The 26,758-nt window shown below is 41.9% G+C and overlaps 3 protein-coding genes across 14 annotated transcripts in view; 2 read left to right on the top strand and 1 right to left on the bottom strand.

The window, feature by feature from the left end:
- Positions 1-5,522: 5,522 nt before the first annotated feature.
- On the top strand, positions 5,523-17,777 carry edf1 (endothelial differentiation-related factor 1). 5 transcript variants are annotated; one of them, XM_031807401.1, is made up of 6 exons: positions 5,523-5,604; positions 7,622-7,714; positions 8,174-8,225; positions 8,783-8,943; positions 9,112-9,205; positions 9,422-17,777. In XM_031807401.1, the coding sequence occupies exons 2-6, from the start codon at positions 7,637-7,639 to the stop codon at positions 9,481-9,483; spliced, it is 447 nt and encodes a 148-aa protein (XP_031663261.1). In that variant the 5' UTR covers positions 5,523-5,604; positions 7,622-7,636; the 3' UTR covers positions 9,484-17,777. The 5 variants fall into 5 exon arrangements, with proteins under 5 accessions (XP_031663261.1, XP_031663262.1, XP_020327911.1 ...); XM_031807402.1 differs by lacking the exon at positions 5,523-5,604 and adding an exon at positions 5,809-5,838; XM_020472322.2 differs by lacking the exon at positions 5,523-5,604 and adding an exon at positions 7,209-7,507.
- Positions 12,050-15,306, top strand: brd3os (BRD3 opposite strand). The gene has a single exon (XM_031807403.1). The coding sequence runs from the start codon at positions 12,086-12,088 to the stop codon at positions 12,344-12,346; it is 261 nt and encodes an 86-aa protein (XP_031663263.1). The 5' UTR covers positions 12,050-12,085; the 3' UTR covers positions 12,347-15,306.
- The window catches only part of LOC109880085 (bromodomain-containing protein 3), a 34,144-nt gene continuing 20,231 nt past the window's right edge, over positions 12,846-26,758 (bottom strand). For 2 of the 8 annotated variants that reach the window (XM_020472321.2, XM_031807397.1), the window contains exon 11: positions 16,426-19,306. In XM_020472321.2, coding sequence (XP_020327910.1) covers positions 19,188-19,306 — 119 coding nt within the window. In that variant the 3' untranslated portion in view covers positions 16,426-19,187. Of the gene's footprint in view, positions 19,307-26,758 lie in introns of all 8 variants that reach the window. The other 6 variants (XM_020472316.2, XM_020472318.2, XM_020472319.2 and 3 more) reach the window with 4 other exon arrangements.

Below are 26,758 nucleotides of genomic sequence, written 5' to 3'. Positions count from 1 at the left end.
GTTCTCTTATTCTTCTACACAATACACTGAAGTTTAAGAAGTTCTTTAGATGTTTGTGAGCCTAAGGACACCACCTTTTTACATTTAAGTCATTTTAGCAGAAGCTCTTATCCACTCCTTCTGTCACCTGAACCTGCTGCAGACCACCTGAACTACATTTGGCATCATCTGCTGGGGTTGTGGGTCTATGCTCATGGTCTCCTGTTCTCTTTCTCACCTCTACTCTAGTTTCTGCTCCACTCTAGTTTCTGCTGGATGTCTCCCATTTCCTTATTCCCTCCCAACACCTCCTCCCTTATTCTCCTTTCCTCACCTTCTGCCCCACCTTGTCTCCCGTTTCCTTATTCCCTCCCAACACCTCCTCCCTTATTCTCCTTCTTCTCTCTATGTATAAGAGGAGTATGACATAGACCACAGAAGTCAGCAGAAAGGCAGCCTTACTTGCTACTCTTTTGACCCAGAACCCAAATGAGGATCTTAGTCGTTACTGATCGTGTCCTGCCATAGTTGTGTACAGTGCGTTCGGAAAGTATTAAGACCCCTTGACTTGTTCTACATTTTGTTACGTTACAGCCTTATTCTAAAATGGATTAAATAGTTTTTTCCCCTAATCAATGTATACCCCGTTATGACAAGTCAAAAACAGGTTTAGACATGTTTGCTCATGTATAAAAAAAATTTTTTTAAATGGAATATTATATTTACATAAGAATTCAGACCCTTCACTCAGTACTTTGTTGAAGCACCTTCGGCAGTGATTACAGCCTTCAGTCTTCTTGGGTATGACGCTACAAGCTTTGCACACCAGTATTCTTCTCTGCAGATCCTCTCAAGCTAGGTCAGGTTGAATGGGGAGCGTCGCTGCACAGCTATTTTCAGGTCTCTACCGAGATATTCGATCGGGTTGAAGTCCGGGCTCTGGCTGGGCCACTCAAGGACATTCAGAGACTTGGCCTGAGGCCAATCCTGCGTTGTCTTGGCTGGGTGCTTAGGCTCGTTGTCCTGTTGCAAGGTGAACCTTCGCCACAGTCTGAGCTCCGGTTTTTATCCAGGACCTCTGTACTTTTCTCCGTTCATCTTTCCCTCAATCCTGACTAGTCTCCCAGTTCCTGCCGCCGAAAACATCCCCACAGCATGATGCTGCTACCACCATGCTTCACCGTAGGGATGGTGCCAGGTTTCTGACAGACTTGACCCTAGGCATTTAGGCCAAAGAGTTCAATCTTGATTTCATCAGATCAGAGAATCTGGTTTCTCATGGTCTGAGAATCCTTTAGGTGCCTTTTGGCAAACTCCAATCGGACAGTTGTCTTTTACTGAGAAGTGGCTTCCGTCTGGCCACTCTACCATAAAGGCTGATTGGTGTTCTGCAGAGTTGGTTGTCCTTCTGGAAGGTGTCTCCTATCTCCACAGAGCAACTCTGGAGATCTGTCGGAGTGACCATCGGGTTCTTGGAAGACTCTCAAGGAAGAGTCTTGGTGGTTCCAAACTTCTTCCATTTAAGAATGATGGAGGCCACTCTGTTCTTGGGAACCTTCAATGCTGCAGACATTTTTTGGTACCCTTCCCCAGATCTTTGCCTCGGCACAATCCTGTCTCTGAGCTCTACGGACAATTCCTTCCACCTCATGGCTTGGTTTTTGCTCTGACATGCACTGTCAACTCTGGGACCTTAAATAGACAGGTGTGTGCCTTTCCAAATCATGTACAATCAATTGAATGTACCACAGGTGGACTCCAATCAAGTTGTAGAAACATCACATGGATGATTAATGGAAAAAGGATGTACCTGAGCTCAATTTGTAGTCTCATAGCAAGGGTCTGAATAGTTCTGTAAATAAGGCATTTGTTTATGTAAGAAATTTGCAAAAATTTATGAAAACCTGTTTTCACTTTGTCATTATGGGGTATTGTGTGTGTGTGATTTTTTTATTTGTATTTAATCCATTTTATAATAACATGCAGACCAGACCGCACACACACGTGCGTCCATGTGCACAATAGCGCACATGTTGATATTTAAAATCAAATGAAATGTTATGTCACATGTGCCGAATACAACAGGTATTTCACCTTACAGTGATGCTTACTTATAAGCCCTTAACCAACAATGCAGTTGAAAAAATGTTTTTCAAGTAGAGATAAGAATAACAAATAATTTGCAGTAAATAACAATATCGGGGCTATATACAGGGGGTACCGGTACAGAGTTGAAGTGCAGGGGCACTGTTGTCAAAGTAATTGAGGTAATATGTACATGTAGGTATAGTTATTAAGGTGACTATGAATAGATAATAATAGCGAGGAGCAGCAGCGCAGAAGCAAATAGCCTGGGTAGCCATTTGATTAGCTGTTCAGGAGTTTTATGGCTTAGGGGTAGAAGCTGTTTAGAAGCCTCTTGGACATAGACTTGGCACTCCGGTACCCTTCTTTTACCAGGTAAATTAACTGAACACATTCTCATTTATAGTAATGACCTGGGGAATAAGCTCAGCAAAAAAAGAAACGTCCTCTCCCTGTCAACTGCGTTTATTTTCAGCAAACTTAAATATTTGTATGAACATAAGATTCAACAACTGAAACAAACTGAACAAGTTCCACAGACATGTGACTAACAGAAATGAATCCGACCATCACCCCTGTTGAGACAAAACCGCGATTCGTCAGTGAAGAGCACTTTTTGGCAGTCCTGTCTGGTCCAGTGACGGTGGGTTTGTGCCCATAGGCAACGTTGTTGCTGTTGACGTCTGGTGAGGACCTGCCTTACAACAGGCCTACAAGCTCTCAGTCCAGTCTATTGTGGACAGTCTGAGCACTGATGGAGGGATTGTGCGATCCTGGTGTAACTCGGGCAGTTGTTGTTGCCAACCTGTACCTGTCCCACAGGTGTGATGTTTGGATGTACCGATTATGTGCAGGTGTTACACGTGATCTGCCACTGCGAGGATGATCAGCTGTCCGTCATGTCTCCCTGTAGCGCTGTCTTCGGCGTCTCACAGTACGGACATTGCAATTTATTGCCCTGGCCACATCTGCAGTCCTCATGCCTCCTTGCAGCATGCCTAAGGCACGTTCACACAGATGAGCAGGGACCCTGGACACCTTTATTTTGGTGTTTTTCAGAGTTAGTAGAAATGCCTCTTTAGTGTCCTACGTTTTCATAACTGTGACATTAATTGCCTACCATCTGTAAGCTGTTAGTGTCTTAATGACCGTTCCACAGGTGCATGTTCATTAATTAGTTATGGCTCATCACAAGCATGGGAAAGTGTTAAAACCCTTTACAATGAAGATCTGTGAAGGTAATTGGATTTTTACTAATTATCTTTGAAAGACAGGGTCCTGAAAAAGGGACGCTTTTTTATGCTGAGTTTAGTTACAGGGGAGAGGAGGGGGATGAATAAGCCATTTGTAAACTGGGGATGATTAGGTGACCGTGATGGTATGAGGGCCAGATTGGTAATTTAGCCAGGACACCAGGGTTAATAAATATTAATTTGGGAACAGGTCAAAAAGCATTAAACATATGGCAATTTAGCTAGCTAGCTTGCTGTTGCTAGATAATTTGTCCTGGGATAAAATCATTGTGTTGTTATTTGACCTGAAATCCACAAGTTACTTTACTCAATTAATCCACGAATAAAAGGGTAAACTGAGTTTGTTTCTTGTAATCTCTCCTCCTTCAGGCTTCTTCTTCTTCTATGGACTTTATATAGCGGTTGGCAACCAACTTTAAGGTGAATTACCACCACAAACTGGACTAAAGTGTGGACCTCTGTTCATCTTTCAATCACCCATGTGGGTATATGCTCCTAAAAACCAATGAGGAGATGGGAGAGGAGCCAAGTTGTATTTTAGCGCTAAAGCTACAAAGATTGTCGTTGACGCGTGCGAGTAGTGTGGGTGCAATGATTGAATAACCTGTATGTGTACATTTATTTTACAACGCTCACACACGTGACGCAGGTGGTGTGGTCAGCGCGTAAGGCTGTAACGTAACAAAATGTAGAAAAAGGAAAGAAGTCTGAATACTTGGACTCTATCCATGTAGTCTTCCGACTTCTGGGGGTCTACATCACACTCCTTATCTTCAATCAAAACTAACACATTCCTCTCTGAGATACCACCATAACAACCATTGTCTGATTAGAACAGATTCTAGAAAGAAGATCCACACTTTAGCTTATCCTATGAAACATTTTCAGTTACTGCTGCCTTGATTCTCCTGATTGCTCTTTTTGAAGCGATGCTCTAATTCTACACTTGGTGCATGTCTGTCTTTTTTTTGCATCGTGTTCCTATTGAGAGGGGATGCTCAGCGTGTTCATCCAGGTTGTGATCAAATGCTCTTTATTCTCATGGTATCTATATGTTCCACCACGTTAACTGGCCTTTCATAAATGTCTGCTAAATGTACAACTTTTTGAATTTTGTCTATTTTCTGAAGATGCATATAATTATAGCATTTTTATGGTATTCTGAACTAATCTGATCACAGGGCAAAAGAACTGAAGTTGTTTGCCGATACAATGTCTTACAGACATCAACCATAACTTAAGAGGTACTTAACGGTGTTCTACGGCTGGAAAAATTGCTTTGCAATGACCCAGTGTCACAAATAACAGCTCCTATTGGTTGTGCAGCATACCCTTGGATGTATTATAGCTGGGCACATTAGTCAACTAACGTTAGCTAGCCATGCTGCCTCATGCTAGTTGTGTTATACTCGGCTATTGTTTCATTGATGGTAGCATGTTTTATATATCTGTGATCATTGCTTTAGTGATTGATTAGATGGGTAGTCATGGATACAGCACACTATTGATTACAGCGAAAGACATGTGCCTCACCATGCAATATTTAATCCAAATGCATCTAATCTTTATTTATTATATACCTTTCAACGAAAATTGGAAAACTGATTTTCCTCCCTTCCTCTGGATAGTGTTGCAGCCGATTGCTGCACATAGCCTCATCTATCTCGTAATAATTGCAGTAGTTATTGGGATCTTTGACACAAATGTAACAGTATAACTTTAGACAGTCCCCTCGCCCATACCCGGGCGCGAACCAGGGACCCTCTGCACACATCAACAACAGTCACCCACGAAGCATCGTTACCCATCGCTCCACAAAAGCCGCGGTCAGAGCAAGTGACGTCACCGATTGAAACGCTATTTAGCGCGAACCACCGCTATCTAAGCTATCCGTTACACAAACATGAGATTCCAGCTCAACAATTTCATATTAAATCGAGAAATTAGCTTTGCGTAATGATGTTTTTAATTTTGCTTCCCCTCCCCCTAAACAAAATCATAGAGAACATTTTACATTGATTGATGACGTATGTGTCTTATCGTGAATTTATTTTATTTCCCGCGACGGAGGACTAGTAGTGGAAAAACGTACAAAGACATCGATTTCTAGCTGTTTAAACCAAGTATGGTTTTTTTGTAATTTGTGAGTTGAGAATTAGCTAGCTATCACCTAGAAGAGGTCAAGTACCATTTGTGCGCTACTGAATATGCATGACATTTTTCATTAGGAAAACGTCCAGTACGTAGTGCACTCGTCCTAAACAAAGTAATCTCTATAAACAATTAGGTAAGTCTACCAACCTTAGTGCACTCTGTGTGATACAGATTTTTGTTTTGGAAACAGAAAACTGTAATGTAGATCAAATGTTTAATTGATTAGAAAATGTGCAGAATGTCGGCCAAAATCCATCTTGTTCCAGTTTCACCCACTGTGGCCAATGGGCTTCCTCACATCACCATATTTGGTAGTGAGTGGAAACGCGTATGATTCTAGATCCGACAGTGCACCAGTCTCTAACAGGTAATATCTAAGAAATTCCACATCAACCTAATATCTAACAATTCCACAACAAAACCTAATACACACAATCAAGTAAAGGAAATGGGATAAGAATATATAAACTATATGGATGAGCAGTGACAGAGCGGCTAAGATGCCATAGATAGTGTTGGATACAGTATATGCATATGACATAAGTAATGTGAGATATGTAAACATTCTTAAAGTGGCATTATTAAAGTGAGTAGTGTTCCATTTATTAAAGTGGCCAATGATATCAAGTCTGTTGGTAGGCAGCCGCCTCTGTGCTAGTGATGGCTTGTTTAACAATCTGATGGTCTTGAGATTGAAAAACAGCTTCTATCTCTCTGTCCCAGCTTTGACGCATCTGTACTGACCTCACCTTCCGGATGAAAGCGGGGTGAACAGGCAGTGGCTCAGTTGGTGCTTATTGTCCTTAATTATCTTTTTTGCCTTTCTGTGACATCGGATGTTGAAGGTGTCCTGGAGGGCAGGTAGTATGCTCCCGGGGATGCGTTGTGCAGAGAGCCCTGCGGTTGTGGGCGGTACAGTTACAGTACCAGGCAGTGATACGGCATGACAGGATGCTCTCGATTGTGTACCTGTAAAATTTAGTAAGGGTTTTCGGTGACAAGCCACATTTTTTTCAGCCTCCTGAGGTTGAAGAGGCGCTGTTGCGCCTTCTTCTCCACTCTGTCTGTGTGCATAGACCATTTCAGTTTGTCTGTGATATGTACACCGAGATGGCTGGTTTCCTACCTTCACCACCTGGGGGCAGCCTGTCAGGAAGTCCAGGACCCAGTTGCGCAGGGTGGGGTCGAGACCCAGGGACTCAAGCCTTATGATGAGTTTGGAGGGTACTATAGTGTTGAATGCTGAGCTGTAGTCAATGAGCAGCACTCTTACATAGGTATTCCAACTACATAGGTAGTCCGTTTGTAAATTCAGAGCATTTCGCTCTGGGAGTTTTCAGTGTGCACACTGGACAAGGAGTAGGGTGGATCTGAGCTTTCTGATCTCACAATGGCAGTCAAGTACCCAAGCTAACTGGGTAAAGTTAGCCTGCTAGCTACTTCTGTAAATAAATGAGAGCACACCCCACGCTGACCATTTTCCTCGCCCTAGCATTGCTGGTTAGGCTGTTTTAATGTTATCTAGACTAGAGCGTTGGTAACTAACTGTGCTGCTGAAGTCTAATTAATTACGTTTTTTGCCGACGTTTACTGACACTGGTCATATTCAACAGGTGGTTTACGTTCGTAAATTCCTCAGTGCACACTCAGACAAGAGCGCTCTAATATCGAATAGACAGCCAGAGTGAATTTACGTTGACTACAACTTTCGGCCATTTTGGAGGCTGTCTCTAGTTCATATGACGCGTTCAAAACAACAGGGAGCTCGGTCCGTCTGAGCGTTCAAACAATTGGGAACTAAATCCAACTGGGGAAAATCGATTTGAACGTCCACCCCAACGCGGAATTCCTAATCGGGAACTCTGGCCTCTTTCTAGAGCTCCGACCTGAAAATCACTGACTTCTTGATTTGACCTCGTATTTTTCCGAGTTCCTAATTGTTTTGAATGCGGCATTAGTATTGCTCAATGCGCTAAGAACGGTATGTGACGTCATTATAGAACTCTTGTGAACGGCGGGGTCGACTATTCGATAGAGTACGGTACTTTCATAGTTACCACGTTATATTAGCGTGCGCTAAAGTTGTCGTATAGCATACTGACTTTACATGTGTATCTAAACCAACCTGTTTATACGTTGTTTCCATCAAGGTAAACTCAAAAAACATGGCAGAAAGTGACTGGGATACCGTGACCATACTGAGGAAGAAGGGACCAACTGTCGCACAGTCGAAGTCGAAACAGGTAGCTAACGTTAGTGAGGTAGAGGCAGGCTTGGGCTAATGCGTTTGCGAACGTTAGCTGATTACTAGCGTAGGCTGGCTAGCCAGCGTCTGAACACGCTTGTTAGTGAACTGGGACCTGGACCTAGCTAGCTTGGCTATCTTTTTGCTTAAACTGTTTTCGTTTTTTTTCAAGTCTTACTAGCTGTCTACCCTGCTAGCTTATTTGCATTCTAACTTGTAATAAGTTGGCCAGAAATGGTTCCAAATGTACCTAGCTAGCTAGTAACGTTAGCTAACTAACGTTACTATACTGTAGCTAGTTATGTTAACCAAATTATGGTGGTGGTATTACTATTGACTTTCCCTTTAACGGTGTGTGTCTTGTAATGTGGCTAACGTTTAACAAGTTAAAATGTATGAACTTTCTACACAGTCAGGACACATTGACACAACAATGTGACACGTTACTGTCGTTTAGGCTGTTGCAGCAGCTCAAAGACGTGGAGAAGAACTTGATACCACTAAGAAATGTAAGAACTCCCATCAATTTGCTCCTGTCCTTGTATTATATATTGGTTTGGTAGGATGTTGTGCCATGTCTGTGGTTATTATTCAATGTTGAGAAGATGGATAGCTTGCTACACACACCATCTCAATGTCATCAAGGCCTTGAGTTTTTAAATTTTTGTTCTTTACTGCCAACTAGATTTTCATGATTTTCCAAGGATGAAATCATGGCAGTATTGAGCAAATGTTTGAATTGTGTACTGAAGGGGAGTAAATGAATGAATGAAGAACAGAGGGTGGTCCTTTTTGTTTCAGTCTTGTATCTTAAAATACATAGTCACAATAATTAGATCTTGTTGAATTTATGTTAGCTTATTACCCAGAGTTTCCCAAACTTGGTCCTCTGGGCACATTTTGTTTTTTGCCTTAACACGACGCAGATGATTTGAATTATCAAAGCTGGGTGATTAGTTGATTATTTAAATCTGTGTAGTGCTAGGGGGAAAAAACAATGTACACCCCTTGGTCTCGAGCACTGAGTTTGTGAAACCTTGCTATTACCTTTCTCTCCCTCTCTCAGGGGCTGCAGGACAAAACAAACAGCACGTGATCACCAAGAATACAGCAAAGCTTGACAGAGAGACTGAAGAGCTTCAACACCAAAGAGTATCTCTGGAGGTGGGCAAGGTCATCCAACAAGGCCGGCAAAATCAGGGCCTGACGCAGAAAGACCTGGCCACTGTAAGTACACTCTCCCAAATGTGGATAAAGAGTAAAAAAAAAAAAAAGGAACTCAGTTCATTTTCACTGAGGGTTGTTTATTGAAGTGTATTTACCTTGGCTTAGCAGGGCTTGGATCAAATAAATGTTCTTTACCAGTCATGGATATGTTGGTCATTTTATTTTTAGAAAATCAATGAAAAACCACAGATAATTGGAGACTACGAATCTGGAAAGGCGATCCCCAATAACCAAGTCATGGGAAAGATTGAAAGAGCAATTGGTGAGTTTTATTTACAGGTCTTTTTTCTGTCATAGCTTCATATCACCCTTCTTGCACCATAGGCCTGTTTGACACCATTATTGGGTTATTTTTGTACTACCTAGTCTGATTACAATCATATTTTTTTATCAGTATCGCTAATGGAACAATAAAGCCCAGGTGTTTGGAGGTGGTGTCAACAAAAATCTGAGCGATTTTCCTCCATGTTATCCATAGGACTGAAGTTGCGTGGGAAGGACATTGGGAAACCCTTGGAGGCAGTCCCAAAGAAAAAGTGAAGGCAATGCCTTGAAGCAGCTTAGCCTACAGTACTACCACCACAGCTGACAGCCTTGTCAATTCTCTGGAGCGCTAGCACATCTTAACCAGTTTATTTAATTAACTTGGGCTGCTACTTTCTTTTACTGCCCTGATTCCAGTAATGAATGTCAAGCTTGTGGGACCTGATTTAAACAATATTGCATAACTAAATTCAAATTTATTGTGGTTTTGTTTTGCATCTGGCTTTCAGCAAACCATAAGATAATTGATTTTACTGAATGGTTTTAATGTCTTCAAAACTATATTCTATACTCCCTGAGGTCTGTCTCCATGCTCGCTCTGTGGTCATTCCCTTTCAACTAGACATGGATACGTTTGGCATTTTGGCTCAAATGTTTTATTGAAGTGCATGCTTTTCAAACATTTATGCAAGAAAGCTGCTTTCATGGGCTGATATCTCCTGAAAAAGTGATTTATTCAATCTCAAGGGCCTAAAAGTTAAACTAAATAATATAATATGGAACCATTGTGTCTTAATCATTCTACTTCGATTGATTTTTGGACACAATATTGCCATATACAGCTTCCGTCTTTGCTACTGCTTGTCTACCAGATGCACATTTGTTTTGTCGTATGTTTTTTTTGCTGGATGTGTAGCCTGCATTTTCCGTACTATATGCACATGTGCTTCGCACGGTTGCAGAATGGTTTGCAACATGGAGATCATTTTCGTCCTGGTCGACCAAAGCAAATTATTATAACAGATTAAAGTTATTCTCCTATTGACCTACTGGTTACATAGGCTGGGTGAGATACTAACAGACTGGTGTGCATTACAACAATTCATTACTGAACAAAAATAAACATAACATGAAAAAAATGTAAGATTTGACTGAGTTACACTTCATATGAGGAAATCGATCAATTGAAGTAAATTCATTAAGCTCTAATCTATACATTTCACATGACTGGAACTACAGCATCAGTTGTTCACATACCTTTAATAAAATAAGTAGTGATGTGGAACAGAACTAGTCAGTATCTGGTGTGACCACCATTTGCCTCATGTAGCACGACACATCTTTGCATACTGTAGATTGTGGCCTGTGGAACATTATCCCACTCTTCAATGGCTGTGTGGAGTTGCAGGAATTGGAACACACTGTCGTACACATCAATCCAGAGCATCCCAAACAAGCTCAATGGGTGACATTTCTGGAGAGTATGCAGACCATGGAAGAACTGGGATGTTTTCAGCTTCCAGAAATTGTGTACAGATCCTTGCGCCATGCATTATAATGCTGAAACATGAGGTGATGGCACGACAATGGGCCTCAGGATCTCGTCACGGTGTATCTGTGCATTAAGTTGCCATCGATAAAATGCAATTGCGTTTGCTGTCAGTTTATGCCTGCTCATACCCCACAGCCGCCATGAGGCATTCTGTTCACATTGACAACGGCATACCGTTCTCATACAACGTGGTCTGCGGGTGTGAGGCCGGTTGGACGTACTGCCAAACTCTAAAACAACGATGGAGGTGACTTATGGTAGAGATTAACATTACATTCTCTGGCAACAGGTCTGGTGGACATTCCTGCAGTCAGCATGCTAATTGCACACTCCATCAAAACTTCAGCCATCTAACAGGGATGTAAACAAATTTGTGCACAACATTTGAGATACTATTGTGCGTATTGGAATGTTTCCATTATTTTTTATTTCAGCTCATGAAACATGTGACCAACACTTCAAATGTGTTTATATTTTTGTTCAGTATAGTTTTCTTGTCTGTCTCAATCTCTAGCAACATCAATACATTTAACTGGTTTTCGGTTTTCATATAGAGTACGGATTTCAATTCACTTGCTTGCCCAGCATGATGGCATGCTAAATTACACAAGTCCTTCAGCCGGTGTCTTCTTGTCTCTAACTACAATAGTCATAATTTTAGCCTCTATGGTGACTCTTCCCCATAGGGAACTTTTATGAACTTCTGTTTGTACCACCGCACGGTAATACAACGTACGAGTTGAAAATATTGAACTCGTGGTACGCACCGGAGCCTAGTGCTGGATCCCAAATTTTGCGTTGCGGACTGCTCCATTGACAATGAATGACTTCCGCCGGAACCCAGAGTTTGACACTTCTGATGAAACTTAAGCGTCGAGTTAACTCGCAGCAGCGACAAATACATCTCGGCTCAGCCATGTCTGATGAATTTGTGCTGTAAAACCTGCGCCAATATTGCAAATCACTACGGAATCGCACTGAACAAACCCAGTTGATAGACGTATGTGTATTTTTTTTAAGGAAGCTGGATCGCTAACAATGACTGTTACGTTAGCAACAAGCTAGCTAACGTTATCTATATCCACAAGTACGTGTAGTCAACGTTTTACACGGTTGGGTGTCACAACAGTATGGTTGGTGACGGTGTCATTTACTAGCTACTGCCAACCAGAAAATCTATCTAGCTAGCTAACGATAGCTAGCTGCTTAATCTGTCGCTCAACCCGACCCGTTTTCTTCGAGAACTACGACAACGCTACCCCAGCACTGCCCATCCAGGCAGTCAGTGTTAACAAAACAAGAGATTGGAGCGATGACGCCAACATCATGTCTGAGAGATATCCTTTAGTCGAGAAAGCCCTCTCGGAGGGTTATGCTCGGTTTAGGTTCAAGGACACGTCGCTGCTAATTTGGCAACAGCAGCAAATGGAGCTGGAACAGGGACCACCGAGTAACTACCTCAGTCGGAGTCAAAGTACGTGGTACAGTCAGTATGGAAACCAGGCAGTCGTGGTACGGGACAAACGGACTGTCACAGTGGATCCAATTGCTGACGCTGGAAGTTCCAGAATATGTTTGATTATGTGACAGTTATAGTGACACATTTATTCATATGCCCTACGCTTCCATATTTGTAAACTGTGCAAAAATATATGGTGCAGACTGAAGTTGATTATTTGTGTCCTGAAAGACGTCTGCCAGAAACATGTCATGACCATTCACTGGCCGACTATGTGGTGGTCAAAGTAAGCCTGTGCATGTACATTGGGGTATGGCAGTGTTAGCTAAGGCTTACATTGGGGCAGCAGGTGTCTTAGTGGTTAGGGCGTTGGACATGTAACCGAAAGGTTACAAGATCGAATCTCCGAGCTGACAAGGTAAAACATGTCTTTTTACCCCTGAACAAGGCAGTTAACTCACTGTTCTTAGGCCATAATTGAAAATAAGAATTTGACTTGCCTAGTTAAATGTAAAAAAATAAATGATAGTTTATAGCATACTGCATTTCAATGCAGTATTGTCAATATATGCGCTTGTCTCTCACAAACACTTGTAACAAGACAATTGTTGCAACAGCAAGTGGAGGTTATGTGCATTGTCCTGTGAAATAGAAGTCTGCACTTTCAATTCAATTTCTGTCTGTTACATACCACAAACCTTTAACATAGCTAATGCCCCTGCCAGCTTTAACAGCTGTTATGTGGATAGTATACAAAGACTCCAGGAGCTCACAATTGTATGTTTGTAGTTTAATTAAAACAAAGGAACTCAGAAAATAAGGGATCCCATGTAAATAATTACATAAATATTCACTTTGTTTGCCCTGCATCCCCATATAATTTCACCCTTAAAACAACATGAATCTTACATTTCTCAAAGACATGTCTACAGAAGTTACTATACTGTGCTACAAAATATTTAAGAAAGTTGCAGCAGGAGGGTATGCAAAATACATACAATTGTTTTGAAATAAAAATTACCTATGACCAAGAACTAAAAGGAACAAATCAGTGAAGCTGGTGAAAACCCTTTAGAAAGTATTCAAACCCCTACTTTTGCCACATTTTGTTATAAAGGGGTATTCAAATTAATATAATTTTCTGTCAACGATCTACACGTGTCAAAGTGGATTTTTTGTAAAAAAAATCAGAAAAGAAATCAAACTCTTGATTAGGTAAATATTCAACCCCTGAGTAAATACATGTTATACTGAACAAAAATAAATGCAACATATGTCTAAACCTGTTTTCTCTTCATCATGGGGTATTGTGTGTAGATTAGAGTAAAAAATTATATTTAATCCATTTTAGAATATGGCTAACGTAACAAAATGTGGAAAAAGTCAAGGGGTTTGAATTTTTCCCGAAGGCACGGTAACATGGTCAGTTCCAATACCATAATGCTCTGGCTCCAACGGGACTGTGGAAACATGGCTCTCGGTCAAGATACCCCCCATGGCTATCCAACTTGATGGAGTCTCCATTCACTGCGCAGACAGGACAGTGGAGTTAAGGAAATCGAGGGGGGAGGGGTTTGCCTCTACATCAACTGGTGTGCTAACTCCAGTGCGATGGAAGTGCCGACCCACTATTCCCTCGTCTTGGAATACCTGATCGTCAAATGCCAACCCTTCTACCTCCCGAGGGAGTTTTGTGACTGTTGTATACATTCCACCCCAGGACAAGAAAAATAACACGCTGGCACTTAACGAACTGTACAAGACTATAAACAAGCAAGAAAACCTAAATCGAGGCTGCTTATCTGGTTACCGGCGATTTTAATTCCCAGTCACTAAGACACGTGATGCCCAACTTCCATCAACACGTCTCCAACGCCACAAGGGGCAATAAAGTCCGAGATCACTGTTATTCTACCAGCAAGCAAGCATACAAGCCCCTCCCTCGTCTGCCATTTGGTAAATGACTCCGTAGTCCTGCTTCCTGATGACAAGCAGAAACTCAAAACAGGAAGTACCTGTGACTCGCTCTATTGAGAAATGGTCACCAGAATCAGAGATGCTACAGGACTCCTTTGCCACCACTGACTGGAATATGTTTCGAGACTCTGCCGATAACATTGAAGAGTTAACACACCTCCGTCATTGGCTTTTTTGAAAATACATCAGCAACATCCCCACTGTGAGGGTTCGCTGCTTCCCCAATCAAAAGCCCTGGATTAATACAGAGATTAGTTTAGTGTCAGAGGACAGGGCTACCGCACACTGAGCTAACGTAGACAACCCTGTCTATGGCTGAGGACAGGAATAAGTACAAGAAGTCCCGCTATGACCTGGGTCATGGCAGTCATCAAACAAGCAAATGGACAATATAGGAATAAGGTGGAATCATATTACATAGGCCAGAAACCGTCTCAGAGATTAAGGTGAGGGACAAATACCAAACAACTCTATAGCGGAGAGAGGGGACAAGAGAAGTTAATAGGATGGGAGGCCACAGATGAATCCCTGTTTCAACTGTACCGAGCAGACAGTGTGTATTGCGGCGTGTGGGCGAGCGGTTTGCTGATGTCACCGTTCTTCCATGGCCTACACTCAGAAATGTCACCCATTGAGCATGTTTGGGATGCTCTGGATCGACGTGTTCGACAGCGTGTTCCAGTTCCTGCCAATATCCATTAACTTCACACAGCCATTGAAGAAGAGTGTGACAACATTACACAGGCCAATCAGCAGCCTGATCAACTCTATGCGAAGGACATGTCGTGCTGCATGAGGCAAATGGTCACACCAGATACTGACTGTTTTTCTGATCCACGCTCTTACCTTTTAAAAATAAAAAGTATCTGTGACCAATGCATCTGCATATCTGTATTCCCAGTCATGTGAAATCCATAGATTAGGGCATAATGAATTTATTTCAATAGACTGTTGCCTTTATAGGAACTAACTAGGTCAAATCTTTGAAATTGTTAAATTTTTATATTTTTGTTCAGTGTAGAATCACCTTTGGCAGTGATTACAGCTGAGATTTTCCTGGGTAAGTCTATTAGCTTTGGACACCTGGATTGTACAATATTTGCTCATTCTTAAAAAAAAAAAATCTAACTCTGTCAAGTTACTTGTTGATCATTGCTAGACAGCAATTCAAGTTTTGCAATAGATTTTCAAGACAATTTAAATCTAAACTGTAACTAGAACTTTCAATGTCGTCTTCGTAAGCAACTCCAGAGTATATTTGGTCTTGTGTTTTAGGTTATCCTGCTGAAATGTGAATATCTCCCAGTGTCTGTTGGAAAGCAGACTGAAACCAGGTTTTCCTCTAAGATTTTGCCTGCGCTTAGCTCTATTCAGTGTCTTTTTAGCCTAAAAAAAACTCCCTAGTCCTTGCCGATGACAAGCATACCCAAAACATGATGCAGCCACCACCATGCTTGATAGTGATACCCACTGATGTGTTGTTGAATTTGCCCCAAATTATGTGCAGTTTTACTTTAGTGGTTTATTTAAAACAGGATGCATGTTTTGGAGTATTTTTATTCTGTACAGGCTTCCTTCTTTTCACTGTCATTCAGGTTAGTATTGTGGAGAAACTACAATGTTGTTAATCCATCCTCAGTTTTCTCCTATCACAACCATTAAACGGTATAACTGTTTTAAAGTCACCATTGGCCTCATGGTGAAATCCCTGAGCGGTTTCCTTCCTCTCTGACAACTGACTTAGGAAGTACGCCCGTAACTTTGTAGTGACTGGGTGTATCCATACACCATCCAGTGTAATTAATAACTTCACCATGCTCAAAAGGGATATTCAGTGTCTGCTTCTTCCAATAGGTGCCATTCTTTGCGAGGCATTGGAAAACCTCCCTAGTCTTTGTGTTTGAATCTGTTTGACATTTACCGAGGGATGTCATTCAAAAATCTTGTTAAGCACATTTTTACTTCTGAACTGATTTAGGCTTCCCATAACAAAATGGATTGAATACTTATTGACTCAAGACATTTCAGTTTATTTAATTAATTTGTAAAAACATAATTCAACATTGACATTATGGGGTATTGTGTGTAGACCAGTGACAATCTCAATTTAATCCATTTTAATTTCAGGCTGTAACACAAAATGTGGAAAAAGTCAAGGGGTGTGAATACTTCCTGAAGGTACTGTATATACTTGTCTCAACTCGTATGACATCACTCAGGCACACCAAGCTGTTTTTAAATGTTTTAATGTAAGAGGTTGTCTGTGTTAATGAGAATTTAGCTGTTAAAAGTAAAAAATATCACCACTACTAGCAACTAATTTAATGATCTCAGATTCATGAATTGCCATTGTAAATGATCTCTAACCGATCGCAAATACATTTACCACCTCACATACATAATAGTAAAAACCCAGTCATAGCAGGTGTATTTGTAAAAGGGTAAACAAGCAGTTTGAATACATTATTCTGAATTTGGACTACATTGTTTATTAGGACACTTAACAAAAATTTAAACGCAACATGTGAAGTGTTGGTCCCATGTTTCATGAGCTGAAATAAAAGATGCACAAAAAGCTTACTTCTCTCAAATTTGTTTAGATCCTTGTTAGTGGGCATTTTTCATTTGCCAAGATAATCCATCCCCCTGACAGATGTGGCATATTAAGAAGCTGATTAAACAGCACGATCAGTACACAGGTGCACCTTGTGCCGGGGGCAATAAAACATCAGGTCTAAAATGTGCAGTTTTGCCACACCACAGATGTCTCAAGTTGAGAGAGCGTGCAATTGGCCTGCTGACTGCAGGAATGCCCACCAGAGCTGTTACCAGAGAATGTAATGTTAATTTCTCTACCAATGTCGTTTTAGAGAATTTGGCAGTACGTCCAACCGGCCTCACAACCTCCGACCACGAGGAACCACGTCCAGCCCAGGACCTCTACATCAGGCTTCTTCAGCTGTGTGATCCTCCAGCCTGCTTGATGAAAATGTGGGTTTGCACAACCGAAAGAATTTCGTCAGAACGTATAAGGGATGCTCATCTGCGTGCTCAACGTCCTCATCAGGGTCTTGACCTGACTGCAGTTTGGCGTCGTATCAGACTTCAGTGGGCAAATGCTCCCCTTAGGATGGCCACTGGCATGCTGCCGTTCATCCCCGCCATCACCTCATGTTTCATCATGATAATGCACTGCCCCATTTTGCAAGGATCTGCACACAATTCCTTCAAAGCTGAACATGTCCCAGTTCTTCCATACCCTGCAAAATCACCAGACATGTCACCCATTGAGCAGGCCACAATTAGCAGCCTAATCAACTCTATTCGAAGGAGATGTTTCGCACTGCAAATGGCGAACTGACTGGTTTTCTGATCCACGCCCCTACCTTTAAAGGTATCTGTGACCAACCGATGCATATTGGTATTCTCATTCATTTATATGAACTTTAACTCAGTAAAATCGTTGAAATTGTTGCATGTTGTGTTTATATTTTTGTTCAGTGTAGCTTTGTTTGAGGTCTTTGCAATGCTCAAATGTTAACAAAATAATTCTGTCTTTAGTAAACCAATAGAGTTTTTATACATTTTGTGTTTAGTCGATCACCCAGATGAGACGGAGAGCCCATTGCTCTCGACTCAAAAGAAACAGGCTATACTGTAAGTGTTAATTCACCTACATGTGGAATATAACCATCATGTTCAATGAAAGACTAGCCCATACACAGACAATGGAAATAGTTATTTCATTCAATAATGAAAGTTGTCAGATATGGCACATGCCAAATATACAAACAGGCCAGGAAACAAATCACAAGAGTATGTGATGCGTGTTAAAACATCTTAGGAGGGGAGCATTTAACATTAAACACTGGCTGCATAGATACATGTAAAGGACGATAGAAGTGTCAAGAACTATCGAATAAAATTGAGAAAAACATAGAACTCAGTCTCAACTGCTTGATAAAAGAAAATCACCTGACAAATCATCAGGTGAACTCTTTATAAAGAAGTAGATGTTAAAAGGTATTAGTACATCTAGTAATACATTACTTTGGGAAGTATCAAACCAAACAAGTTCATTTGTATATGCTCCACATTCTTGATGCAAAATATCAAAGCAAAACACTGCTAAGAAAACAAGACACAAAAATGATAATTAGACAATCAGCAAAAGGTGTTCGAATAGCAACTTTACTTTGCCACAAATGTGTATATAAAATATCCTCAGAAAATACAGATAGGGCCATGATTAAGTCAATGTTCTATTCAACTGCAGTCTAGTGTTAACCCACAACTATATTTTAACAGACCCTTGAGACATAACAGATTTAAATACTGATTGGAGCATGGAAGATTGATAAAAATAAATTCTTTGCGATAGATGACTAGTAACCATTTGTTTTGCATTGTCAATGGAAATGAGATTTATGCTCATAAAAAATAACAATCTTAATTTCTTCAATATAGCTGTATACATAAAGTAAAACAAAATGGAATGGAATGTTGTGAGGTGGCAAAGGTCAAACTACAGGCAACAGCCATCCCAGGAAGAGAAAAAACACATTTGTCCTTTGAGACAATGTTGTCCAAACCAAAATCAATCTTAGTGTTATTAAAGATTTCCTACTGGTATAACAGTCTTTCAAAGTTGATTCAGCTACGAGCACCCATGTAAAGCAGAATTTTTTTTTTCTCTTCAATTAAAATAACTAACATGTGGTTCTGGTGATACCAGGCATTTCCCTTTGAGGGCCAGCAAAAACAAACCCTGACTATGTTCAGTCAGCTATATCTTCTTACACGTTTTCCTACTTTGTCTCTAAAGGCATTGCTAAATACAAAACATGATCAATATCTTCAGTCATCGAAAGTCTTCATTATCTTATAAAAGTAATCCAGGGGAAGAAAAGAAGACAATACCCTACTAGCTAAAAAGGAGGGTAAATTACCTAAGGTGAGAGAGGGACTCAGGGTATGGGGGTCTTTCTCTGATCAATCGGAGTCACTGCTTTCTGAGCTGGAGCCACTGGAGCTGCTGCTGCCAGAGTCAGAGGAGCTGCTGCTGCCGCTCAGCCGAGAGGCGCCCCCTGCTGGCGCCGAGCCTGCCTTCTCTGCAGAGAAGAAGGAAGGAGGAGAGGGTTAATACTAAGGCACACAGTCAAACACAGACATATCAACTAGAGAAAACAGACAACCATCCTTTTCACAGAGAGCATCAATGGACAGTATATTATAAACAGCCCAAAGCGGCATAATTAGTAATAGGCCATATTTAGTCAATAATAATTAAATTGAAGATGCAGTTATGGTGACATTGTTCAATGACTAACACTTTTGAGGTGCATGGTTAGAGGAGAAAAAGAGGTAGCCATCCAAGCAGTCAGAGTTTCTTACAGAAATGTCTGAATCTGTTCTATTTCCCTCCATGGCTAAAGCCTAACGCAGAAACACTGAAAACGTGTCCCATTTAGGACTGTCCCCAACAACAAAAATCTTGGTGACCAAGAGTCCTCTGTTCTTTCGACCAATCGAATGGTCAACATTTTAAAATGTGTATTTTTCCATATATTGACACAGACTGTCTTTCCACCCTCAGCATCCGACAGATTGTCTCCACCTTCCACCACCATGCACCAAATACTCTTGACTGTTCACAGCCATAAACGTATGTGACAACAGTTCACTCATAATAACGTATTATTTGTTGAACAACAATTACAGTCCATCCATTCTAGCTGACCCCATTCCTCACTTGAACCCCATGTAAAGTGATGTGCTCTACAATACGTCTTCTTATTTGTCTCTCCACCCTCAGCCTCTCTGATGGACTGTCTCCACCTTCCACCACCGTACGCCAAATACTCAAAATGTGAATCTGAAGGCCGGCACCCTGAGCTGGTGTGGCTGTACAGTAAAAGGAGTCGACCTCAAATATGAAAACTGTTCAAGGGTGTGTAGACACACTAGACACTGTATACCCATTATAGAAATATATAGAAACATGTATTCTACCATTTCTGAATGGTGCTCTGAAGTTTCCAATCTAACCAGGAAATACTTTGATATTCGGGGAAACGCAACCAGAGTGACTCTGATGAACTCTCCAGCAGACGGACTGGATTCCAACAGAGAAGACAACAATGACATAAATATATACTTGCGTACATAATTATAGATTGTGTGTAATGAATCCATTAGTCTTTCCCGCTCTCACCCCATTATTCCCTTTGTCCACCAAGCCGTCGTATAAGCTTGGCCCACTAGGGACTCATTCCTATCATTGTTAGTAACAAATATCTACTGTTTATGTATTTCTGTTGTTTAGTCAGTAAATAAATAATTGAGCCAATTGGTGTAATTTGAACATTTTCCATGGTGCCCCGACTTCCTAGTTAATTCAATTTACATGATTAGTTTAATCACGTAATAATAATAATGACAGAATTGATTTGATAAAATAAGTTCTCACATTTAATGACAAGCCAGAGTCACGACAAAACTAAAATCTTGATATAATGGATTGCCAGTCCTTGCATCCATAGCTCCTATAGGTTTATGACCAGTGCTATCTGGGATCCTTGGGACGTACATGCCCCAAACCATAACCCTTCCCCTAACCTTACATATAACCAAATCCCATACCTAACCTTACCTATTTTTAAAATGTCAACTGACCAATAAACAATGTGGGAATGTTCTGGTACATAAAATCAGACACAGATATTTGTATTGTAACCAAACTTGGTACACATGTTCCAAACCCTGTCAAGACTCAACATATGCATGCACATTCATATTGACCACACAGTGGTGCTACAACATGGTTATATTTAAATATCTTGATCTGTTTTGAAATTGAAAACCTTTGTAGTTATTACATTGATGTGCTTCCCATTTGAGGTCTGGAATCCTAGGATTTTTGTGTTGTGTCAAATCTGACAAATTGTTGTAACTACTTTTGCTATTTTTTTCTGTTATTCAAAGGTGCTGTCAGGAGAAACACTCACATCCAAAGCTACAGATATAGAGCTGGAGAAGTTCGTCATAAAGTGGCTGCAGCTTGCACCAGACAGAGGCAGAAAGGAGGGGACCAAATACAGCAAGGAAAGGGCGGATAGACCCAGAGACATAGATACACTTAGGTTGGAGTCATTAAAACTCATTTTTCAACCACTCCACTAATGTATTGTTAAACTATAGTATTGGCAAGACGGTTAAGGACATCTACTTTGTGCATGACACAAGTAATGTTTACAGAGATTATTTCCCTGTATCAGAATTCCAGTGGGTCAGAAGTTGACTGTGCCTTTAAACAGCTTGGAAAATTCCAGAAAATGATGTCATTGCTTTAGAAGCTTCGGATAGGCTAATTGACATCATTTGAGTCAATTTTATTTATTTATTTCACCTTTATTTAACCAGGTAGGCTAGTTGAGAACAAGTTCTCATTTGCAACTGCGACCTGGCAAAGATAAAGCATAGCAGTGTGAACAGACAGAGTTACACATGGAGTAAACAATTAACAAGTCAATAACAGTAGAAAAAAAAGGAGAGTCTATATACATTGTGTGCAAAAGGCATGAGGAGGTAGGCGAATAATTACAATTTTGCAGATTAACACTGGAGTGATAAATGATCAGATGGTCATGTACAGGTAGAGATATTGGTGTGCAAAAGAGCAGAAAAGGAAATAAATAAAAACAGTATGGTGATGAGGTAGGTAAAAATGGGTGGGCTATTTCCCGATAGACTATGTACAGCTGCAGCGATCGGTTAGCTGCTCAGATAGCAGATGTTTGAAGTTGGTGAGGGAGATAAGTCTCCAACTACAGCGATTTTTGCAATTAGTTCCAGTCACAGGCAGCAGAGAACTGGAACGAAAGGCGGCCAAATGAGGTGTTGGCTTTAGGGATGATCAGTGAGAAACACCTGCTGGAGCGCGTGCTACGGGTGGGTGTTGCCATCGTGACCAGTGAACTGAGATAAGGCGGAGCTTTACCTAGCATGGACTTGTAGATGACCTGGAGCCAGTGGGTCTGGCGACGAATATGTAGCGAGGGCCAGCCGACTAGAGTATATACAGGTCGCAGTGGTTGGTGGTATAAGGTGCTTTAGTGACAAAACGGATGGCACTGTGATAAACTGCATCCAGTTTGCTGAGTAGAGTGTTGGAAGCAATTTTGTAGATGACATCGCCGAAGTCGAGGATCGGTAGGATAGTCAGTTTTACTAGGGTAAGTTTGGCGGCGTGAGTGAAGGAGGCTTTGTTGCGGAATAGAAAGCCGACTCTAGAATTGATTTTCGATTGGAGATGTTTGATATGAGTCTGGAAGGAGAGTTTACAGTCTAGCCAGACACCTAGGTACTTATAGATGTCCACATATTCAAGGTCAGAACCATCCAGGGTGGTGATGCTAGTCAGGCATGCGGGTGCAGGCAGTGAATGGTTGAAAAGCATGCATTTGGTTTTACTAGAGTTTAAGAGCAGTTGGAGGCCATGGAAGGAGTGTTGTATGGCATTGAAGCTCGTTTGGAAGTTAGATAGCACAGTGTCCAAGGACGGGCCGGAAGTATATATAATGGTGTCGTCTGCGTAGAGGTGGATTAGGTATATACAGAGAAAAGAGTCTGCCCGAGAATTGAACCCTGTGGCACCCCCATAGAGACTGCCAGAGGACCGGACAGCATGCCCTCCGATTTGACACACTGAACTCTGTCTGCAAAGTAGTTGGTGAACCAGGCAAGGCAGTCATCAGAAAAACCGAGGCTACTGAGTCTGCCGATAAGAATATGGTGATTGACAGAGTCGAAAGCCTTGGCAAGGTTGATGAAGACGGCTGCACAGTACTGTCTTTTATCGATGGCGGTTATGATATCGTTTAGTACCTTGAGCGTGGCTGAGGTGCACCCGTGACCGGCTCGGAAACCAGATTGCACAGCGGAGAAGTTACGGTGGGATTCGAGATGGTCAGTGACCTGTTTGTTGACTTGGCTTTCGAAGACCTTAGATAGGCAGGGCAGGATGGATATAGGTCTGTAACAGTTTGGGGTCCAGGGTGTCTCCCCCTTTGAAGAGGGGGATGACTGCGGCAGCTTTCCAATCCTTGGGGATCTCAGACGATATGAAAGAGAGGTTGAACAGGCTGGTAATAGGGGTTGCGACAATGGCGGCGGATAGTTTCAGAAATAGAGGGTCCAGATTGTCAAGCCCAGCTGATTTGTACGGGTCCAGGTTTTGCAGCTCTTTCAGATCATCTGCAATCTGGATTTGGGTAAAGGAGAGCCTGGAGAGGCTTGGGCGAGTAGCTGCGGGGGGGGGGGGGGGGGTGGCCGAGGTGTGAGTAGCCAGGCGGAAGGCATGGCCAGCCGTTGAGAAATGCTTGTTGAAGTTTTCGATAATCATGGATTTATCGGTGGTGACTGTGTTTACCTAGCCTCAGTGCAGTGGGCAGCTGGGAGGAGGTGCTCTTGTTCTCCATGGACTTCAGTGGCCCAGAACTTTTTGGAGTTGGAGCTACAGGATGCAAATTTCTGCCTGAAGAAGCTGGCCTTAGCTTTCCTGACTGACTGCGTGTATTGGTTCCTGACTTCCCTGAACAGTTGCATATCGCGGGGACTATTCGATGCTATTGCAGTCCGCCACAGGATGTTTTTGTGCTGGTCGAGGGCAGTCAGGTCTGGAGTGAACCAAAGGCTATATCTGTTCTTAGTTCTGCATTTTTTGACAGGAGCATGCTTATCTAAAAAGGTGAGGAAGTTACTTTTAAAGAATGACCAGGCATCGTCAACTGACGGGATGAGGTCAATGCCCTTCCAGGATACCCGGGCCAGGTCGATTAGAAAGGCCTGCTCACAGTAGTGTTTTAGGGAGCGTTTGACAGTGATGAGGGGTGGTCGATTGACTGCGGCTCCGTAGCGGATACAGGCAATGAGGCAGTGATCGCTGAGATCCTGGTTGAAGACAGCGGAGGTGTATTTGGAGGGCCAGTTGGTCAGGATGACGTCTATGAGGGTAACCCTTGTTTACAGATTTAGGGTTGTACCTGGTGGGTTCCTTGATGATTTGTGTGAGACTGAGGGCATCTAGCTTAGATTGTAGGACTGCCGGGGTGTTAAGCATATCCCAGTTTAGGCCACCTAACAGAACAAACTCTGAAGCTAGATGGGGGGCGATCAATTCACAAATGGTGTCCAGGGCACAGCTGGGAGCTGAGGGGGGTCGGTAGCAGGCGGCAACAGTGAGAGGCTTATTTCTGGAGAGAGTAATTTTCAAAAGTAGTAGTTCGAACTGTTTGGGTATGGACTTGGAAAGTATGACATTACTTTGCAGGCTAACTCCTCCCCCTTTCGCAGTTCTATCTTGACGGAAAATGTTATAGTTGGGTATGGAAATTTCAGAATTTTTGGTGGCCTTCCTGAGCCAGGATTCAGACACGGCAAGGACATCAGGGTTAGCAGAGTGTGCTAAAGCAGTGAGTAAAACAAACTTAGGGAGGAGGCTTCTGATGTTGACATGCATGAAACCAAGGCTTTTTCGATCACAGAAGTCAACAAATGAGGGTGCCTGGGGACATGCAGGGCCTGGGTTTACCTCCACATCACCCGCGGAACAGAGGAGTAGTATGAGGGTGCGGCTAAAGGCTATCAAAACTGGTCGCCTAGAGCGTTGGGGACAGAGAATAAAAGGAGCAGATTTCTGGGCATGGTAGAATATATTCAGGGCATAATGCGCAGACCGTGGTATGGTGGGGTGCGGGTACAGCGGAGGTAAGCCCAGGCACTGGGTGATGAGAGAAGTTGTATCTCTGGACATGCTGGTTGTAGGGTGAGGTCACCACCATGTGTGGGAGGTGGGACAAAGGAGGTATCAGGGGTATGAAGAGTGGAACTAGGGGCTCCATTGTAAACTAAAACAATGATAACTAACTTGAACAACAGTATACAAGGCATATTGACATTTGAGAGAGACATACAGCGAGGCATACAGTAATCACAGGTGTTGAATTGGGAGAGCTAGCTAAAACAGTAGGTGAGACAACAACAGCTAATCAGATAGCACAACAACAGCAGGTAAAATGGCGTTGACTAGGCAGGGAGGGTCGGATACACACAGAGCCTAAGTGCGGCTGGGGCCGACAGATAAAACATAAACAAGCAGAATGGAGTACCGTGATTAATGGACAGTCCAGCATGCATCAGCTATGTAGCCAAGTGATCAGTGTCCAGGGGGCAGCGGTGGATGGGGCAGGGAAGCTAGACTGGCGAGTATTATCCAGGTAAAAAAAAAAAAAAAAAAAAAAAAACTGGCTGTGCAGAAGGTAAAAGCCGCTAGCAGTGGCTAACAATGACTAAATAGCTTGTAGCTAGTTGGAGGTGGAGCTATTGGAGGTGAACCTGTGGATATATTTCAAGGCCTACCATCAAATTCAGTGCCTCTTTGCTTGACATCATGGGAAAATGAAAATAAACCACCAAGACCTCAGTCAAAAAAATTGTAGACTTCCACAAGTCTGGTTCATCCTTGGGAGCATTTTCCGAACACCTGAAGGTACCACGTTCATCTGTACAAACAATAGTACGCAATTATAAACACCAAGGGACCACGCAGCTGTCATACCGCTCAGGAAGGAGACGCGTTCTGTCTCCTAGAGATGAACGTACTTTGGTGTGAAAAGTACAAATCAATCCCAGAAAAACAGCAAAGTCCCTTGTGAAGCTGCTGGAGGAAACAGGTACAAAAGTATTCATATCAACAGTAAAACGAGTCCAATATCGAGTCCTAAAACGCCGCTCAGCAAGGAAGAAGCCACTGCGCCAAAACCGCCATTAAAAAAAAGCCAGACTACGGTTTGCAACTGTACATGGGGAAAAAGATAGTCATTTTTGGAGAAATGTCCTCTGGTCTGATGAAACAAAAAATAGAACTGTTTGACCATAATGAACATCGTTATGTTCACAAAATAGATGGCATCATGAGGAGGAAAATTATGTGGATATATTGAAGCAACATCAAGACATCAGTGGGTCAAATGGGTCTTCTAAATGGACAATGACCCCAAGCATACTTCCAAAGTTGTGGCAAAATGGCTTAAGGACAACAAAGTCAAGATATTGGTGTGGCCATCACAAAGCCTTGACCTCAATCCTATAGAACATTTGTGGGCAGAACTGAGAAAGCATGTGCGAGCAAGGAGGCCTATAAACCGGACACAGTTACACCAGCTGTCAGGAGAAATGGGCCAAAATTCACCCAACTTAATTGTGGGAAGCTTGTAGAGGGCTACCTGAAATGTTTGACCCAAGTTAAACAATTTAAAGGCAATGCTACCAAATACTTTTTGAGTATGTAAACTTCTGACCCACTGGGAATGTGATGAAAGAAATACTGAAATAAATAATTAACTATTATAAATAACTAAATTACTATTATTCTGACATTTCACATTCTTAACATAAAAGTAGTGATCCTAACTGACCTAAAACAGGGAATTTTTACTGGGATTAAATGTCAGGAATTGTGAAAAACTGAGTGTAAATGTATTTGGCTAAGGTGTATGTAAACT

The sequence above is a fragment of the Oncorhynchus kisutch genome, linkage group LG3 (assembly GCF_002021735.2).
Source record: "Oncorhynchus kisutch isolate 150728-3 linkage group LG3, Okis_V2, whole genome shotgun sequence".
NCBI lineage: Eukaryota > Metazoa > Chordata > Actinopteri > Salmoniformes > Salmonidae > Oncorhynchus > Oncorhynchus kisutch.
Note: the sequence above shows the minus strand (reverse complement) of the source record. Positions and strands in the feature narration are given on the sequence as shown.

Coding starts and splice junctions, on each gene's coding strand:
- brd3os (XM_031807403.1), top strand. CDS start 12,086: ATGTCTGAGAGATATCCTTTAGTCGAGAAAGCCCTCTCGGAGGGTTAT.
- edf1 (XM_031807401.1), top strand. CDS start 7,637: ATGGCAGAAAGTGACTGGGATACCGTGACCATACTGAGGAAGAAGGGA. Junction 8,226..8,782: donor ACTTGATACCACTAAGAAAT/GTAAGAACTCCC, acceptor TCCCTCTCTCAG/GGGCTGCAGGACAAAACAAA. Junction 8,944..9,111: donor CGCAGAAAGACCTGGCCACT/GTAAGTACACTC, acceptor TTTTATTTTTAG/AAAATCAATGAAAAACCACA.